Source organism: Rattus norvegicus, chromosome 7 (assembly GCF_021556685.1).
Source record: "Rattus norvegicus strain SHRSP/BbbUtx chromosome 7, alternate assembly SHRSP_T2T, whole genome shotgun sequence".
Classification (NCBI taxonomy): domain Eukaryota; kingdom Metazoa; phylum Chordata; class Mammalia; order Rodentia; family Muridae; genus Rattus; species Rattus norvegicus.
Genome location: NC_141540.1, coordinates 33,750,931 through 33,769,163, shown reverse-complemented (window position 1 = coordinate 33,769,163; position 18,233 = coordinate 33,750,931). Strand labels below are relative to the sequence as shown.

The window sequence follows — 18,233 nt, the reverse complement described above, 5'->3', positions numbered from 1 at the left end:
CAGTCAGTGCTCTAACCGCTGAGCCACCTCTCCAGCCCCACAGTATGGAATCTTAACGTCACTTTCCACGTTGTCTTCCAGCTACTCTCTCCTCCTCTTCCTTAAGACTTTTCTACTGCCCATCCTTCCCTCTCATCCAGTGATAGGCCTCATTCTATCCTGTACCTGCCCCTCACCTGTGACATCATCCCACAGACAACTTCAGACCAATTTCCCTTGTGAATATTGGTGCAAAAATACTCAATGAACTTCTCAAAAATCAAATCCAAGAGCACATCAAAACAATCATCCATCATGTTCAAGTAGGCTTCATCCCAGGGATGCAGGGATGGTTCAATATACAGAAATCCATCAACCTAATCTACTATATAAACAAACTCAAAGAAAAAAACCACATGATCATCTCATTAGATGCTGAGAAAGCATTTGACAAAATTCACCAACCCTTTATGATAAAAGTCTTAGAAAAATCAGGAATTCAAGGCCCATACCTAAACATAGTAAAACAATATACAGCAAAACAGTAGCCAACATCAAACTAAATGGAAAGAAACTTGCAGCAATCCCACTAAAATCAGGAACTAGAGAAGACTGCCCACTCTCTCCCTACTTATTCAATATAGTACTCGAAGTCCTAGCCAGAGAAATCAGACAGCAAAAGGAAAAAAAAAAAAAAAAAAAGAAAGGAAGAAGTCAAAATATCACTATTTTGCAGATGATTGTATACTTAAGTGACTCTAAAAATTCCACCAGAGAACTCGTATAGCTGATAAACAGCTTCAGCAAAGTGGCTGGATATAAAATTAACTCAAACAAATCAATAGCCTTTCTCTATTCAAAGGATAAACAGGCTGAGAAAGAAATTAGGGAAACTGCACTCTTCACAGCAGTCACAAATAATATAAAGTCCTCAATTCTTGCTCCTCAAATCGGTTCCAGCAGTGCAGGCACTCCTCACTACCTACCGCAGTCAGTGCTCTGGGTTCGCAAATGAATACATATAAACTCAGCCTTGATATTTTGATATGCCTTAAACAGGTCAATGGCTGGGCCACTTCTTAACCTCCATGTCGCCAGTCCACCTTCCGATATCCCCACGTTATTACTTACTAAGATCTGCATCCGATATCCCCACCTTATTACTTACTAAGATTTACATCCGATATCCCTGAGTTATTACTTAACTAAGGTCTGCATTCCATCTTTGCTGACCTAGACCCAGACATACAGACCTCTTAAGCTTTGACCCCCTGACTCCTTCATGGCAGCTGTGTTCTCTGTCCAGCACCTCTCAGGCATATCGTCTTGGTTCTTATCCTCAGCACGGACGATTTCTCCCTTCCTCCTTCCTGGGTCCCTTTCCCAGGAATCCTAAAAGCTCCTTCTCCTTCTCTCTACCCAGCCATTGGCTGCCGACAACTTTATTTACCAATCAAAACCAACTGGGGGCAGGGTCCCTCAGCCTCATATGTAGGACACTGTAGGTTTCTGGGGAGCCTAATTAGCATGATAATACAAGCAGCTACACATGTCATGTGCATGTTTGTACATACCTGCTGTAGTATATGCTTGTCAGTGTGTACCTGTGTATATGTGTGGGGAGTATATGTGAGTATGTGTGTACATACGCGTGTGAGTGTGTGTGTGTGTGTGTGTGTGTGTGTGTGTGCACTCATACCTGTTGTGTGCGTATGGAGGTCAGAGGACAATTCAGGTGTCGGTGCTGGCTCTCTGCTTTGAGACAAGGTCACTTGTTTGCAGCTGTGTAGCCAGGCTGCCTGGCCTGCAAGCTTTCTGGGATTCTCTGGTCTCTACTGTGTATCTCCCTGTAGGCCGCTAGGGTCACAGATGCTGCTGTGTCTAGCTTTACTTGGGTTCTGGAGTCCAAATTGAGGTCCTCCAGCTGCTTTACCCATTAGTCATCCCTCTAGCTTCTTTTTTTAGTTTGTGAGTTGAGACAACATCTCTGTAAGTTGGCTTGACTGGCCTTGTACTCGGAAACCCAAGTCACTGAACTTGTAATGCTCCTGCCTCAGACCTTCAAGTAGCTGGAATTCCAGGTCTGTGCCACTAGGACTGACTCCCTACCTCTTCAGACTAAGATTTTAAAGTTGAACAAGAAATCAGTAATTGTAGTTGTAAGTTGTTTTACACTGGACACGTTGCAGCAGGTCCTGAGAGTTTCCACCTGAGGTCAGATGTGGATTCAGGTCCCACACCACACCACCTGCCTTTCACAAGGAGGACGCACTGCTAAGTGAGCTGTGCTGCACATGCCTTACCACAAATGGACTTTTGTTCTCCAGATGGGGTATAAAGTTGTGGTTGATTTTTGTTTTGTTTTGCTTTGCTTTCAGGGGTCACTAACACTTGAAGAGAAACAGAAATTAGCGAAAGAACAGGAGCAGGCACAGAAGCTGAAGAGCCAGCAGCCTCTTAAGCCCCAAGTCCACACGCCCATCGCTCCTGTCAAACAGGTCTGTCTCTCTGTGGTTTCAAACTCAGAGTGCCTGTCGGCTCGTGGCAGCCGGAGTCACCCCCCCCTCCCCACGCACAGTGCTTAGTCTCAGTGCTGGCAACCGAAGAGGACGTGTGGGGAGCTGGCACCTTTCAAGGAGTCTGTGGGTTAACAGTGCCGTTTCCAGGTCCTTCAGTTTCTCCGCTGGAAGAAGCTGCCTGACTCTGGCTTCTCAGTTCTACCTGGCGTTGTAGCATAGGGAAGAAGGAGAACCTGCATGGCCTTATTAATTAACGTCCCTCTGGGGCCGGCTCTGCACCCCGTGCTGCCGCCCTCCAGGGTCCTGCACGCTGAGTGCGCCCTGAGTGCTCTCCTCACTCACTGCTGCCTGTTCTCATCCTCTCTCACTTACGACAGCTCTTCTTAGAGGGAAAGATGTTTGCAGGCTAAGGGCAAAATCAAGAATAACCGTTAGATACTTACGGAAGAACAGAGAAAATAAATTTTCAGAAATCTTGATGAAATTCAAAATAAAAAAATATAAAATTTTATTATGATCAGTCTAATGAGAAGAATACGTTCTATCTTGGGAGCATTTCACTTGTTTTAAACTCATCATGTGCTGTCATTAAATCTCTTTCTGGAATCTGCTTATAAGCTGTAAGGAGGAGTCATTATTTGGTCTGTAGGCTGTAGTTCTCAGACTTGGTGTAGATCATCAGCTTGACTGTAATTTGTCCTTTATCATGTGATCTGTCAAATGGTTACTAGTTGGGAAGTAATTTGGTTTCTTGGAGATAAAGTAATTTGCTCTTATTTTTCAGACTAAGGACTTGACAGACACATTGATGGAGAACATGTCGTCTTTGACCAGCCTTTCCGTTAGCACTCCTAAGATTTCTGCTTCAAGCACCTTCACCTCAGTTCCCTCCACAGGCCTCAGCATGATGTTTTCTACACCAATTGATAATACAAAGAGAAATTTGACAAATGGCCTAAATGCCAACATGGGCTTTCAGACTTCAGGGTTCAACATGCCAGTCAATCCAAACCAGAACTTCTTCAGTGGTACGAGCACAGCTGGTGTGACCACCATGACTCTGGGAGCACCTCCTACCATGTCAAACTTCAGCCCTTTGAGTATTCCTCCTGCTAGTGTGAAGCAGACTCAACAGAGACCACCTGATATGTCTGCCCTTAATAATCTCTTTGGCCCTCAGAAACCCAAAGTCAGCATGAACCAGCTGTCCCAACAGAAACCAAATCAGTGGCTGAATCAGTTTGTACCTCCTCAAGGTTCTCCAGGCATGGGCAGTGCAGCCATGGGCACACAGGTGAATGTGATGGGACAGGCTGCCTTTGGTATGCAGGGCAACCCTTTCTTCAACCCACAGAGCTTCGCACAGCCACCACCAACTACTATGACCAGTAGCAGCTCAGCTAGCAATGATTTGAAAGATCTTTTCGGGTGAGGTGTCTCTCGCTGCCTTTTGGAGGGTCACTGCAGTTTCAATCATGGGAAAGCTGACTTACGTCAGTGTGAGGCTGTCTTGAAGAAACTGCTTCTGTGGGAGATGGATTGTTTCTGTGACAGAAAACTCCTGCTTCCATGCCAGCCAGCGTAGGAGTTGTGTGCATCCTAACAAGTGGAAGCTTTTAAAGCATGGAGGATTTTCTCCCTATTACAAACTCCTCTTCAGGTTTTTAAAGATCCAGTCCTTACTAGTCTCAAAGTGCAAAAGGACAGCTGAATTATCCTGAATAGCAGTTTTTAAATCAGATGTTTTATTTTGGCTTGTAAATCTTCTTGTTATTAAAAACCTTGAGTTGATGGTAACTGGAAGTCCCCTTGGTATCTACCTTCATATTCACTTGTCTTCATTGAAAGGGAAGAGTCTTGATGCTGTGCTAATGTGTGTGCATTTGTAAGATAGTGGGCGACAACACAGAAAGGATTGGGTCATTATTCGCTTTTCTAGTCTTATTTTTCAAAGAAATGTATGCTTAATAAAAGCACAGCAAAATGCTGCAAAATTTAACTTATATTAATTTCATTGGTTTAAAAAACATTAACCATTCTAAATGCAAACTAATCATTGTAAGTTATATTTTAGCATGATCTGCCTCAAATAGCAATGTATTTTTCTGCCTTTACTTGAATATATTTAGGCTCACTTTCTTCCCTGTTGTATCACAGAGGAGCTATGTACCGATTTGTACAGAAAACAGACAGAGCACTCGGACACGATTTTCTCAACTACTGCCTTCATACTTGATTTTCAGTTCAAACTTCTGAGGATGCGGCATATATGAATTACATTTTCGAAAGGAGATTTGTTAAAAATTTAGTTAAGCTATATTTAATGAGTAACTTTTGAGATTTCTGCCATATTGTTTCAATATAGTAAAGTCTAAAAATGAGCAAGCCATTGGCTACCATCAGGTTCGATGTTAGCTTGCCGTGATGCCTGACCTCGCTAGTTACTACTACAGTTGAATTCTTTTCTAGACGTCCCAGAAACTTTGTTTGGACATTTAGTGTCTGTAATCAGCCACTGTTAGGAAGGAAGGAGTCAATTCTAATAGGCCACACCTCACTTTTTGGAACCGTTCTGATGTCTGTCGTTAACTTGCTGATTCTACCACAGAGCCTTATGCTATAGACGTCATTTGTATTTTTAAAAAGTATACTCCACTGTTATGTGATAATTATAAAACTCCTAAAAAAACTCTGTATGTATTATAGTTGCTGCCATACAGTTTGTGGTTTTTAATTATCTGGAACCAGCAATCCTTAAATAAATCATATGAAGTTTATTAAATGGCTGAATGTTCATTCAGATTATATACGTGTGTGCACATGGTGGGTATAAATTGTAGGACTTGATTACAAAGTACATTTCATGCTGATACCAATGCTGAAAGCATCCAGTTAAAGCACACTTGTAAAAAACGTGAGTCAGCAGTCACACCTCACTCCTGAGTGTACTACACTTGGGTGGCATGACTTAAAAAGGACTGGAGGATGCAAAGAAGTCACTCAAAAATTAAAAGCCGTTTATCTTCGCAACTTTGCCTGATTCATTTTTAACACGATACTAATATTTCTTTTGGGAAATGTTTTATATGGAATAAAATTGTTATTGAAGAATATTTCTTTGGAACACTTAAGTAGTTATTTTAAGTTTTTTATGTGTGTGTGTTTTGTCTGCATAAATATAGGTGTATTATTTGCATGCAGTGCCTCCTAAGGCAGAAGAGGGGTTGGATCCTATCTTAGTTATTCCTGTGACAAAACACCATGACCAAGACAACTTAGAAAAGAAAGTGTTTAATTGGCTAATGGTCTCCCATTGTGGTAGGGAGCATAGTACTGGAGCAGTAGCTGAGAGTCTACATCCTGATCTATAGGCATGAGGCAGAGAAAGAGGTGTGGTGCTGGGAATGGTGTGAGCTTTTAAAGCCTCAAAGTCCAAGCACCCAGTGATACCTCCTACTAGGCCATACTCCCTAATCGTTCCCAAACAGTTCTATCAATTAGAAACATCACTTATGGTATTAATATATAGGGATATGCTTGCATTTATTAATGTTTATATTTATTGTATTTATATATTTGTATAGGGGGAATTCCCACTCAAACCACTGCAGGCACCCTGGGCCTGGTGTTAAGATGTTTGTGAATTACCATGTGGTTGCTGGGATTCAAACTCAAGCTCTCTGAAAAACCAGCCCCATAACTATTCTTAACCGCTGAGCCATCTCCCTAGCCCTCTTTTTTTTTTTTTTTAATTAATGTAACTTGATATTATTGTTGAATTTCTCATTCGGAGATAATATAACCATCTCTGTGACTTAAACTTTAAATATGCAGAATTACTTGAAAAAAAATAACACTTGTTAAAAGTTACTTATTAGCCACCCCTCCCTGAGGACTTTTGCATAGCTAGTGAGGGAGGGAGAGATAACTTGCATGAGTGTAGACATTATAAAGTTCCATGCTTCTTAAATCACCCTAATGAAATTCAGACATACTTGGGGGATAAGTTGGAGAAAAGGGGTAGTTGGACAGAGGAAGGACAGGAGTGGGAGAAGAGAGAAGAAGGTAGTGAGGCGGGGTGAATATTAATGAAAAACTATGTAAAGGAATGGAAATGCCAAAATGAAAACCCACTATGTATAGTTAATATATGCTAGTTGAAATGTGATAACTAGGGACAGGGTATAGTTTCGTCAGTAACGTGTTTGCCTTGCAAGTATGAGAGCCAGGGTTAGATCTCCAGAACACATGGGAAATTCCAGGTATGACGGTGCATACTTGCAATCCTAGTAGTGAGGAGGTGGGATCAGGAGGATCCCTGAAGCTCGATGGCCAGTTGGCCCAGCCTAATTGGAGCTCTCTAGGCCAACGAGACCTGTGTGTGTCTGAGGAGGATTCTTGAAGTTGCTCAGCATCCATTCACTTGCATACAAATGTGGGTGCCCCCCTCCCCATTAGAAAATTACTTTTAAAATACTGCTTTCGGGGCTGGGACTCAATGTGCACAAAGGGCTTAATGTGCACAAAGCCGTAGGTTTGCTCCCCAGTATTATATAAACCTCTTGTGTGAGTCTGTACTCTCGTCCATGTAGAGTTGGAAGCAGGATTAGAAGTGCCAGGGCTACCCTTGGCTGTAAGTTCAAAGCCAAACTGCTACAAGAGAGCCTGCCTTGAAAAAAAAAATCATTGAGAATTATGCAATTACCTTTTAACAACATTGTTCCGTGTTGTCGATGGGAGTTTACACTCTTTCTATCAATAAAGTTGGTGCCATTGCTGCTGCAGTGGTGAAATTGCCCTGTATTTAGGCTGATGTGTTTCTTTGTGAACCCAGTTTTTAAGTTGATAAACATTCTTAAGTCCATTTCAGAAACATTTAAATCTCTTAAAGTAGGAAGTCGGTGGGTATCTATAGGCATCAATCAAAATAAATTTCGTTGGTGTAAGCTTGAAATGAGATGTGCACCGGATGTATAAACAGAAACAGATGGCCTCACTCTTGTTTTCTTTTTCTTTGGAGTGCTTGTAAGCCTCCTTTTCTATATGTTCCCTATCTTAAATGACACACGTATGTGAGAATACCCAGTGGCAGGCAGAGTATGCGTCAGGTCATGTAAGGTTCTGATTTCATATTTTTCCCTACTTGAGAACTGTGTCTGTTCAGTTAATTTGCCCACTGATTGATTGAATTATTTGCTTTAAAAATTTGAAGTCTTGCTATTTCTGGTTGGCCTTGAATTCAGAGATCCACCTGCCTCTGCTTCCTGAGGGCTGGGGTTAAATGCCAGACAACTGTTGGCTTTTAAAAATAGCTTCTACTATTTTGCTAGTTTCATACGTATATATGATGGATCCCGATCCCAACCACCCCTAATTCTTCCTCTGCACACCTCCCCGTATTTTGTAATTTACTGCTTTTGGAATATTTTAAGACAAATGAGTCTGTAACAATTCAAATTACCGAAGACTTGAGTGTCTTTCAAACTTAAGCACGCAGTAAGACATAATATTTGTTTGTTTTGATACAGGGTCTCATAGTATAGCTCAGGCTGGCTCCAGACCAGTGCCCCCTGCCTCGGCCTCCTGAATGACGTAAGTTTAGGTATTCACTGGCTCAAACACATTTCATATGGCAACTACTATATAAAATTCACAACTGGAAGAAAATGCCTTTAGTAATTATAGTATGCCTTATTTTATGGTTGGTTATTAAAACCCTGCTGCTGACCAGGATGACATGAAGACAGTTTTGGGGGGGCAGGGTGGGAACGAGGGGGGGGGGCAGGGGAGGACATGACACTCAGGCCAATGGTCCTGGCAGCACCCAGATGTGTGATGGAATTAAAGTTTGTAGCCTTGGGGAGGAGAGGGTACAGTTCGACCAGCCCTTTCACTAAATGGTGCCTATTGGATATTAGAAATCTTTTTCTATTCCAAGCACCAGGTTATTGCTGCAGTGTGGGTACCGATCTAGGCTGTAAGCCACACGTTTCCATTTAAAAAGGTTAAAGTGATTTTACTATGTCTTATTTAACTTGTACCATTTGCACATGGGCTGATATGTTTTCCTTACTTTTCTGGCTTGTTAACAATTTGCATGTATTTTGCATTTAGCACATTCCCAGTTTGACTGCTGGGTCTCTACCTGTGGCTGGTAACTATTCTATTAGTGCCGTTTTCTGTATAAGCTGAGCTCAGCAGTGCCATGGTGTAAACTGTGGCGCTTTTCAGCTTAGCTCCAAGCTCCAAACTCTGCCAGAACTGGATGCTCTAAACTCGCTCTTTGCTGGCAAATGCCAGGCCTCACCAGGAGAGGGCCTTGGAGCTCCACCACAGAAGCCGAGCTGTCTAAGCAGGCTACTGTGGAGCAGATCCAACCCTGCCACTGTGGCCCTCCACCTCATGTGCTCTCCACCTCATGGTGGAAACACATTGGCATTTCCCACAAAAGCAGTAGCAGGGTTGAGCCTTCCCGTCTCAGGTACCCAGCTTTAAAATAAAGCCATTTCCTTGGCACACAGCCACTGCCTTGCTGCTTTTTAAAGCGCCTGCTGCTTGGGTACCATACTACTCTTTAGTTAACTGGCTTCTAGCTAATGATTACTTTATTAAAAATTTCCCATGTACGAATCTTTCAGGGCCCTACCCCTCCATGGGAATCAGCTGACGGATGATGGTGAAGGGCACTGTCTTCATTTAATGTTAATTCAGCTAATTGGATAGCACCCATGTTCATGCAGGAGGCCCTGGTTAAACTCAGTGGCTCACAAAAAGAAACAAACGGAAAAACGCCAACTGTGGGAATGGGACTCATGAGGGGTTTGATGGGGTGAGAGTCATCAATACGCTATACATGAAATCGACAAAGAATAAATATAATTACAATTTTTCCCCTGTTCAAATAGTGTGGTTTCTGCCTCCTGCCTGACCCTGCTGCAAGACTTTTTTTTTTTTTTTTTTTTAAAAGCAGGTCCATGGTATACATATCTGCTAGCAAAAGGCATGGGTGTTACTCACAGGTTCTATAGTAAAGCTTCCCTTTTGAAAAGTTCTGAGCTGGGCATGGTAGCTCAGGTGTGCAATCCCAGCATTTGGGAGACTGAGCAGGTAGATGGCTGTGCACTGGAGGCCAGCCTGGGCTACATAGTAAGTTTAGGGGCAGTCAGAGGGAAAAGGTATCTCACAGGAAGAACAAGCAGGGTTGTATGTGCTAAAGATGGTGGAGATGTGGTTTAGTTCCTTCAGATCTGATGCTTGCTCTCTCTCTCTCTCTCTCTCTCTCTCTCTCTCTCTCTCTCTCTCTCTCTCACACACACACACACACACACACACACACACACACACACACACACACACCAGCAGCCTAGGTTGCTGATGAACTTTGTGTCTGACTTTTTATGTTTTCTGCAAAGGTTCAGTATAGAGACGTGTCTAGAATTTTTACATAAGAATCGACATTGGGGAAAGTTTAAATCTCCCTCATGACCCTAAGCCCGCTGGCCTTTCCAACTGCAGTGATGTCACGTCCCCAAAGTGCGGCATGCCAAAGGCATGCTAAAAGCATGCAGTGCGTGGACTCTGGAGCCAGATAAAGGTGTGTTTGTCTTCTGTGTTTTAAGGAATCAGGCCAAAGTTACTTATTTGTTCATGAGTCGGAACAAAGCCAAAATTGTAAAAGAAAAAAAAAAAAAAAAAACAACAAACCCAAACTGAAGTCCTGTTTGAGTTTACCGGATTATGAGACAAAGTCTTGCTGTCTTGACTGTCACCCCAGCCTCTTGGGTTCTGGGATTACAGGCATTCGTCACCAAGCCAAGTTACGGAAGGTCAGTTTTGTAAATGGAGGGAAAGGCTTTCCACGGAGGCAGCTATGCTTGTCGGACTGCTCATATCTAAGGAGTTAGTCTAGGTTTCAGGTCCAACTGTGTGATCATGTGACTGACGTTCTCCCAGCAACAACCCTACCTACACTTACCAGAGAGCAATTGTCAAAAATCTCCCTTTCAGAAATGTCTTTGAATAGACTCGGATGTAAGTATTCCCGTCTCTAGACACTCTGAATTAAACCCACTGGAGCCTTCTGTGCCCCTGGTGGCTGGATTAGGGGCCATGGACTGTTACCTTTGTCACATTTAGCTTTGAACAGTTATGAAACCAATATTGGCGCCAGGAATGTCTGGTAAACTCTACTCTGGAATAGCTTCTCTGAGTTGGTGAAGGACAAATGTCGGACTTCAGGTCAGGGGTAAGGAAGGTTGTCAACCTGTTACAACCTGAAATTCTCCCAGATAATGGTCTCAAGGAAGGACTGTCTACACGCAGTTGGCCTATGGACACATTGGGGGGGGGGAACCTTAAGTAAATGGCCCGGAAAGACTCAGCTCACTGTGGGGGGCACCATCCACCACGCAGGAGATTCTGAATGGTATAAGAGCAGAGAAATTCACTGAGCTTGCATTTGCTCTCACTGCCCCTGATTGTAGATACAACGTACTTGTTGTTTTCAAGTTTCTGCCTTGGCTTCCCCACCATGACAAACTATATAACCTGGAACTGTAAACTGAACAGCTCTCTCTCTCTCTCTCTCTCTCTCTCTCTCTCTCTCTCTCTCTCTCTCTCCTCTCTCCTCTCTCCTCTCTCCCCTCTCTCCCCCCTCTCTCTTCCTCTCCCTCCCTCCTTCTTTCTCTCTCCCCTCCCTCTTCCTCCTCTTCCTCCTCCTCTTCCTCCTCCTCCTCCCCCTCCTCCTTCTCCTCCCCCTCCTCCATCTCCTCTCTCTCTCTCTCTCTCTCTCTCTCTCTCTCTCTCTCTCTCTCTCTCTCTCTCTCTCCTGATTTTTGTTGGGATGTTATCGCAGCAACAGAAGAGGAATTAGCACATGTACTTCTAAGCAACTGGTTGCTCTGTTCTTTTTAGAATAGCCAAATAGTAAATCAGGTACCGAGAGCAAAAAGGGACAACCAAGTTTTTAGGGCATTATACTAACGAAACAGGGCATCACTAGGACACAGAGTTCAATGCTTACATTTCTGACTTCAACATTTTGTTTGTTTGTTGTTTTTATGCCCTTCTGGACTATGATTTGCTTTTTGTATAAACATTTTATTTTAATTGATGTATATATGTGTATGCCTGGGTGCAAGTTTGTACAGATGAGTGTAGGTGCTCCCAGAGGCCAGAAGAGTGTGTCAGATCTCTGGAACTAGAGTCCCAGATCGTTGTGAGCCAGCAGTGTTAATGCTGGGAACCAACCGTCGGTCCTCCATAAGCAGCCACGCTGCCAACTTGACCACAGAACCACGTCTCCAGTCCATGATTTGCTTTCTTAAAAATAGAAGCACACAAAGTTCATGGAGGCTCCTGCTTTGGAATTAGAGTAAATATTTACACAGAATGAGGTTAAATCCGAGTCTTTCACAATGCAGAGTACTTTTTTTTTTTTTTCAGGCAAATTACGGGTCACACCTTCCCAGCACAGGGAGGGTGGTAGAGTGTGTGAAGTTCCTGGCGTGGCTGCTGTAGATTGGTAAGTGCTCTAGACATTCGCACTTCGTCACAATGCTGAATGCCTTCCAAGTACTTGAATGAAGAAAAAAAAAAAAAAAAAAAACCTCACAGCTTGTCACAGAGCACAACTTGAGTCCATTCATTCTTAAAAAAAAAGTAAGCTTCCAAGGTGTTGCAGACTTGGAATTGTGAAATTCTTGGGATACAAATATCAACGGGCTGTGGCCTGGCTCCCAGGTTTGCGGAGTATGAGTAAGCAGGCAGAGAGAGTGATAGCGCTTGCGTGCGCGCATGCCCTCAAGAGAGAGAGGGGGGGGTTGCGGGGGTGGGGGCATAGACTGTGGCTGGGAACCAGGGAGCAGGCACTTGGGCTAGCTTCTAGGGAAGCTCTTCACGGAGGAGACAGGGCCTGAGCTTGGGCATTCAGAGCCCTTTTAGAAGGATACTTGTGTTAACGAAGGGTTATGGAGAAGCCCCATTTTCTCAGCTTAAATTGGAAATCTTGAGGAGATTGGTTGAGATAACTCAAGTCCTTCTGAAATCAGGGGTCATATTGAATTAACCAAATTCGCTTATCATCACCATTGTTATTTAGTCTACTGTTGTTTTGTTTTGTTTTGCTTTTGAGACAGGGTTTTGCTATGTAGCCCTGGCTGCCCCACAGATCAGAGTGGTCTTGAATTCCCAGAGATCCACTTGCCTCTGCTTTTCGAGTGCCGGGATTAACAGCATGCTCTACCATTGCCTGATAATATTATTTTTAAACACGGTCTCACGATGTATCCTAGGCTGGTCTGAAACTTGAGATCCTCCTGCCTCAGCTTCCTCAAGGGCTGAGATCACAGGAGTGCATCACTGTACCGGCTGGCCAATTAACATCTGTTTCACAGTATAGCCCAGGCTGGCCTTAAACTCCTGGGCGGCCGTCTTGCTTCTATCTGTCAAATGCTGGCATGAAAAGCATGAACCACGGACACCTACCTGGCTTTGGGGTTTTGGACACTTTTTCTATGCATATGTTGTGAGTGTGCATATGTGTGTGTTCACATATCTGGGCACACATGTGTCTGGGTATAGATGGTTGGCATTGGGCATCTTTTTCTTTTCTTTTCTTTCTTTTTTTTTTTTTTTTTTGGTTCTTTTTTTCGGAGCTGGGGACTGAACCCAGGGCCTTGCGCTTCCTAGGTAAGCGCTCTACCACTGAGCTAAATCCCCAGCCCCGGGCATCTTTTTCTATCACTCTCTGTCACACTCTGAGGCAGCCTCCTAGCTCTGGAGTTACGCCGTCTCTAGAGTATGAAGCTTACAGGCGTCCGCCATGCCCTCTGGGTATCAGGACTCTGGTCCTCATGCTTGCGTGGCAAGCGCTTGTGCCTGGTGGCCCATCACCCCAGCTCTCTTTCAAAAACTTTCGATGAGTAGAAAAAGTGGAATTAGTGTTAGGTTAACATATTTGGTATTAAGGCAACAACAAAACAAACACCAAAGCAACCAACAGTGTTATTTGTATCAAACCATTGATATTTTGAAATATTTTATTAAAGTATTTTAGAGATTTAATCCACAGGGGTTTGAAATGGTTTAGAATAAATAACTTCATGAAGACTGGCTGATTTCTGGGAGGCGTGTATGCTGTGAATCTGTTTAATCTACAAACTGCCAGAAGGTGTCGCTGTTCCCCAAGCGATTCACATTAGCCTGTTTCCCAGGGGCATCCTAAAGAAGCTGGAGAAAGTTTTGTCAGGGATATTTCCCCGGTGGGGAGAGTCATTAGAAGAACAGCACCTCAAGAGAACGGCTTGTAGAAGATGCGTGAGTTCCTTCTTCTTTATTCTCAACACGATGAAATTATCTGGCCACTCAGGGTTTTGTGGAACCTCAGTAACGGGAAGGTAGAGTCGGTGAGATAGCTTAGCAGGTGAAGGCGCTTGCGACCACGCCCGACAACCTGAGTTTGATTCCTGGCACCCACATGGTAGAAAGAGAGAATCTACTCAGGCAAGCTATCTTCTTCACACGCACACAATTGGAAGCGAAGGCAATAAAAATATCTCAATATGGTTTGTGGCCCTGGCTTTTTGTAACATTTCGGTATGCATCATTCTATCACAATGGCATTTATTAAGTTTACTTTGGTTCTGGATGCCACCTAGGAATCTGTGAAAATTTTAAAATCATTCTGCAGGGACTATAAAACAAAGCCCCCCCCGCCCCCCCACCATGGTTTAATGACACACGGTCAAAGGAACCAGTGTCTTCCCATTTCCTCAAAAGGAGGGGAAGTGATTCATCCTAGTTGCCAACCAATATTTGCACACAGCCCGCAGGTAGCAGGTGGTTCAGGAGCAAGGACAATTCCACTGCTGTTGCCACTGGAAACCAGGGTAAGATATTAATGTGTTTTGTCGTGGAGAACGAAGCCTTCTGAACAGAAACAAGAGGCAATCAAGGACAGCAAGCAAATGAATGAATGGCGCTGTTTACTCGTTTTTGCTTGTGGGGACAGGCTTTTACGGGGGGGGGTGTCTTGGAAAGCCTCAATCTTGTGGTGATTCCTTGCCTCTACTTCCTACAGTCAAAGAAACACGCCATTACTCTTGGTTCATAAGTATGAGTTCGTTTGTAATAAGTCCTTTAGAGTGTGAGTGTGCGTGTGTATGTGTGTGCATGTGTGTGCATATGTGTGTGCACATATGTATGTGTGCATGTGCACATGCAACAGTGAAAGAAAGAGTGTGTGTGTGTGTGTGTGTGTGATGCAGGATGCACATGCACACGTGTCATGGTGGTCATGTGGACGTCAGAGAACAATTCTTGAGAGTCAGTTTTCTTCCACCTTGTTGAGTCGGAGTCTGTCTTGTTTCTGCCATCCTGCCATAGGCCTCCGGGTAATATTTCTGTATCCATCTCCCCAGAGGAAGGCTGGGGTGACAGAGGGATACCCTCCCATCACACTTCTTTTTAAAGCAAGGGTTCTGGGAGTCCAGGTTGGGTGACCCGGCTTGTACAGCCAGTGTTTCTCCTGAGCCACCTTGCCAGCCCACGGGTGTGATTCTCATCCCCTCTGCCTGACGCCCCAGTACATTGTTGTCTCCATTCATTCACTTTCAGCAATGAGGGGCAGTAGTGGGCCTGACCCAGTTCTGTGGGAAGTTACAAAGCTTGAAAGGGGGGGAAGTTAACAGCTTTATAAAGACAACAAATCACTTTTTTATTTTATTTTATTTATTTTATGTGTACAGATCCTATTGCAGATGGTTGTGAGCCACCATATGGTTGCTGGGATTTGAACCCAGGACCTCTGGAAGAGCAGTCAGTGCTTTTAACCACTGAGCCATCTTTCCATACCCCAATGAATCATTTTAATTTGTAAAGAAATTTTTTTGTGTGTGAGCATATGAATGTATATGTACATGTGTGAGTATGTACATGTGTTTTGTGTGTGTGTGTTTCGTGTGTACGCATGTGCCTGTGGAGACCAGAAGAGGCATTAGAGCTGAAGCCACAGCTGACTGTGATCTTCCCAACAGAAGTGCTGGGGACTGAACTTGGGTCCCCTGGAAGAGCTCAAGTAAATGCGGTGAGAAGTTCGGCAGAGTAAACTGAGAATTTGTCATGGGATTTACATATGGCTCCTCCCCCAAACTGACTTTGGATAAATTCTTTATTAGGCTTCAGATTGCTTATATGTAAAAATGGAGTAATGTTTGCTCATCCAACTTAGCATAACCTCCTCTCCATTCTAAGTTATGAGAGGGGAACCCTAAACCTAAAACGATGAGGAAGCAGTCACAACGGGTTGGGATAAAGGTTCCTATTTGCCTCCCTATGGGAGGGTCTCATCCAGTCTGCAGTCCACAGTAGAACTCCTAAGCCAGGATCTAGGGAATCATTGTGTCAACTTCTTTTCAATTTGTTGTGAGTTTAACTTCAGCCAAACACTTTATCGAAAGCAAACGTGTTACTGTGTAATCTTGAAAACCAGCGCCCTGCTCCTTTAAAAAAAAAAAAAAAACTTCTATAAGCTTACCTACCAATAGGGTACACGTTAAGGTCCCCACATTAACAAGTTCATACAGTACCACACAGCATACCCGCTACGATGCCATTGTTCCCCCCTGTTTTGGTTTGCCTCCCTGTCTCTTCCTGAAGCTCACACCATTCCCTCTGTCCTAAGGAAGCCCTCTTCCAGTCCTATCTGCTGGCTGCAGTTGGCATCCTCGCTCACACTTGAGGGACACTTTCCTTCTGCACGTTTACTTGTTTCATTAAGAGAAGTATTGTTTCCTTGGTAACACCATTGCCTGAAAAGCCACCCACAAGACCTTCATGAAACGGAACAACAACAACAACAACAACAACATCAGTGAATAAAGGAGCCTCAGTTCTGAAAGGTCTGTTCGTAGGAGTCCCAACTGCCCACCCTATAGTAAACCAAACAGTGCACAGAGAATATCTATTCTGGCTTCTGTTTTGGGAAGCACTGGTCCTGCGCCCTAGTCCTTTGGGTCTGTGGTGGCATGTTGTGGTGAAAGACGTACTGGAATGTCTTTTGCCCTGTGGCTAGGAAACAAAGGAATAGAGGAGAGGAACAGGGTTCCACAGTTTGCTTCAAGCATCCCAGTGACCTAGAGACCTCCCACTCGGCCCCGCCTCCTCAGGACCTGGCAACACCAGGCTAAGGAGGCAGCCTTTATTTACCACAGGGACATTTTGGGTGGTGGTGGGGGAGCAAAGTGTTTATACATTTCCAGCTCACAATCCATCACTGAGGGGATTCAGGGAAGGAGCTCAAGGCAGGAACCCAGAGGCAGGAACTGATGCAGAGTCCATGGAGAAGCCCTTTTTCCCGGTTTGCGTTTAGTTCTTCATTTAGCTAGCTTCCCCCGCCCCCATCTTTCAACAGAAATCTTTTTTTTTTTGAAGATTTTATTTTTCTTATCTATATGAGCACACTGTAGCTATCTTCAGACACACCAGAAGAGGGCGTCAGATCCCATTACAGATGCTTGTGAGCCACCATGTGGTTGCTGGGAATTGAACTCAGGACCTCTGGAAGTGCAGTCAGTGCTCTTAACCCTTGAGCCATGTCTTTAGCCCCCCTCAACAGAAATCTTACTACCCCACAGCAAGAAAAAAATATGAAGTTGAATCAGTATATTAGTATAAATACCTGACTTAGAAAGCACACAGCCACTTTGATAGGTAATTGGCTAGAGATTAAGTTTCCCGTGTGTCACAGTGAATGGAAGATGGTTGAACAAACATACAGCTCTTAAATATTGAAGTCTAGCAGGAAGGACAGCCCATGGCACACTGGGATGCAAAAGAACTTTTAAAAACTTCATACATGCTGATCTATGCCTTTACCCCCAGTACTCGGGAGGAAGAAGCAGTTTGAGTTTTGTGAGTTTGAGCTCAGCCTGGTCTACACAGTAAGACCCTGTCTCAAAAAATAAAAATAAAAACAATCAAACGAGTTTCATTTCCCTTCGAATTGTACTTTAACATATAGTTATAGCCATATACAGACTGTGTTTCTCTGTATTCTTTTCTAGTTGTAAGTGTTAAGGATGCAGAAATGTGTAAGGAAAAATGTTCCTATAATACTGAGCATCTGATAAAGCTTTGTAAATCATGCCAGCATCATTCAGGGCTTTGTTTCAATCATGTCTCTTTTAAATATCTTTTGATTTTTGATATTATAACTTAATTCCAATATTTTTGGGTGTGTGTGTGTGTATGTGTACTCTGGGTCTGAACTAGAGCACTGGGTGAGCGCTCTAACCTCAGCTCTAATAAAGAGTTAGGAGACAATGTTTAATGCCAGGCTTCTTATCCCACCAGTTCAGTCTCTTAGCTGTGTGATCTGCAGCAAATGTATATATAACCCCTCTCCCTGTGCCTCAGTTCTCTCAATGTATATATAACCCCTCTCCCTGTGCCTCAGTTCTCTCAATGTATATATAATCCCTCTCCCTGTGCCTCAGTTCTCTCAATGTATATATAATCCCTCTCCCTGTGCCTCAGTTCTCTCAATGTATATATAACCCCTCTCCCTGTGCCTCAGTTCTCTCAATGTATATATAATCCCTCTCCCTGTGCCTCAGTTCTCTCAATGTATATATAACCCCTCTCCCTGTGCCTCAGTTCTCTCATTGTGTGTCGTATAACGATAGAACCTACTTATGGCCCTTTCGGGAGGGCTTAAATAAGCCAGTGCATAGTAAA

The 18,233-nt window shown here is 43.7% G+C and overlaps 1 protein-coding gene across 6 annotated transcripts in view; it reads left to right on the top strand.

Annotated features, from left to right (window-relative positions):
* Window positions 1-5,622, top strand: part of Scyl2 (SCY1 like pseudokinase 2) — a 52,899-nt gene extending 47,277 nt beyond the window's left edge. For 3 of the 6 annotated variants that reach the window (NM_001191780.1, NM_001434548.1, NM_001434550.1), the window contains 2 exons: window positions 2,358-2,477; window positions 3,283-5,622. In NM_001191780.1, coding sequence (NP_001178709.1) covers window positions 2,358-2,477; window positions 3,283-3,930 — 768 coding nt within the window. In that variant the 3' untranslated portion in view covers window positions 3,931-5,622. The remainder of the gene's footprint in view (window positions 1-2,357; window positions 2,478-3,282) is intronic. The other 3 variants (XM_087557125.1, XM_087557123.1, XM_087557126.1) reach the window with 1 other exon arrangement.
* The last annotated feature ends 12,611 nt before the right edge of the window (window positions 5,623-18,233 follow it).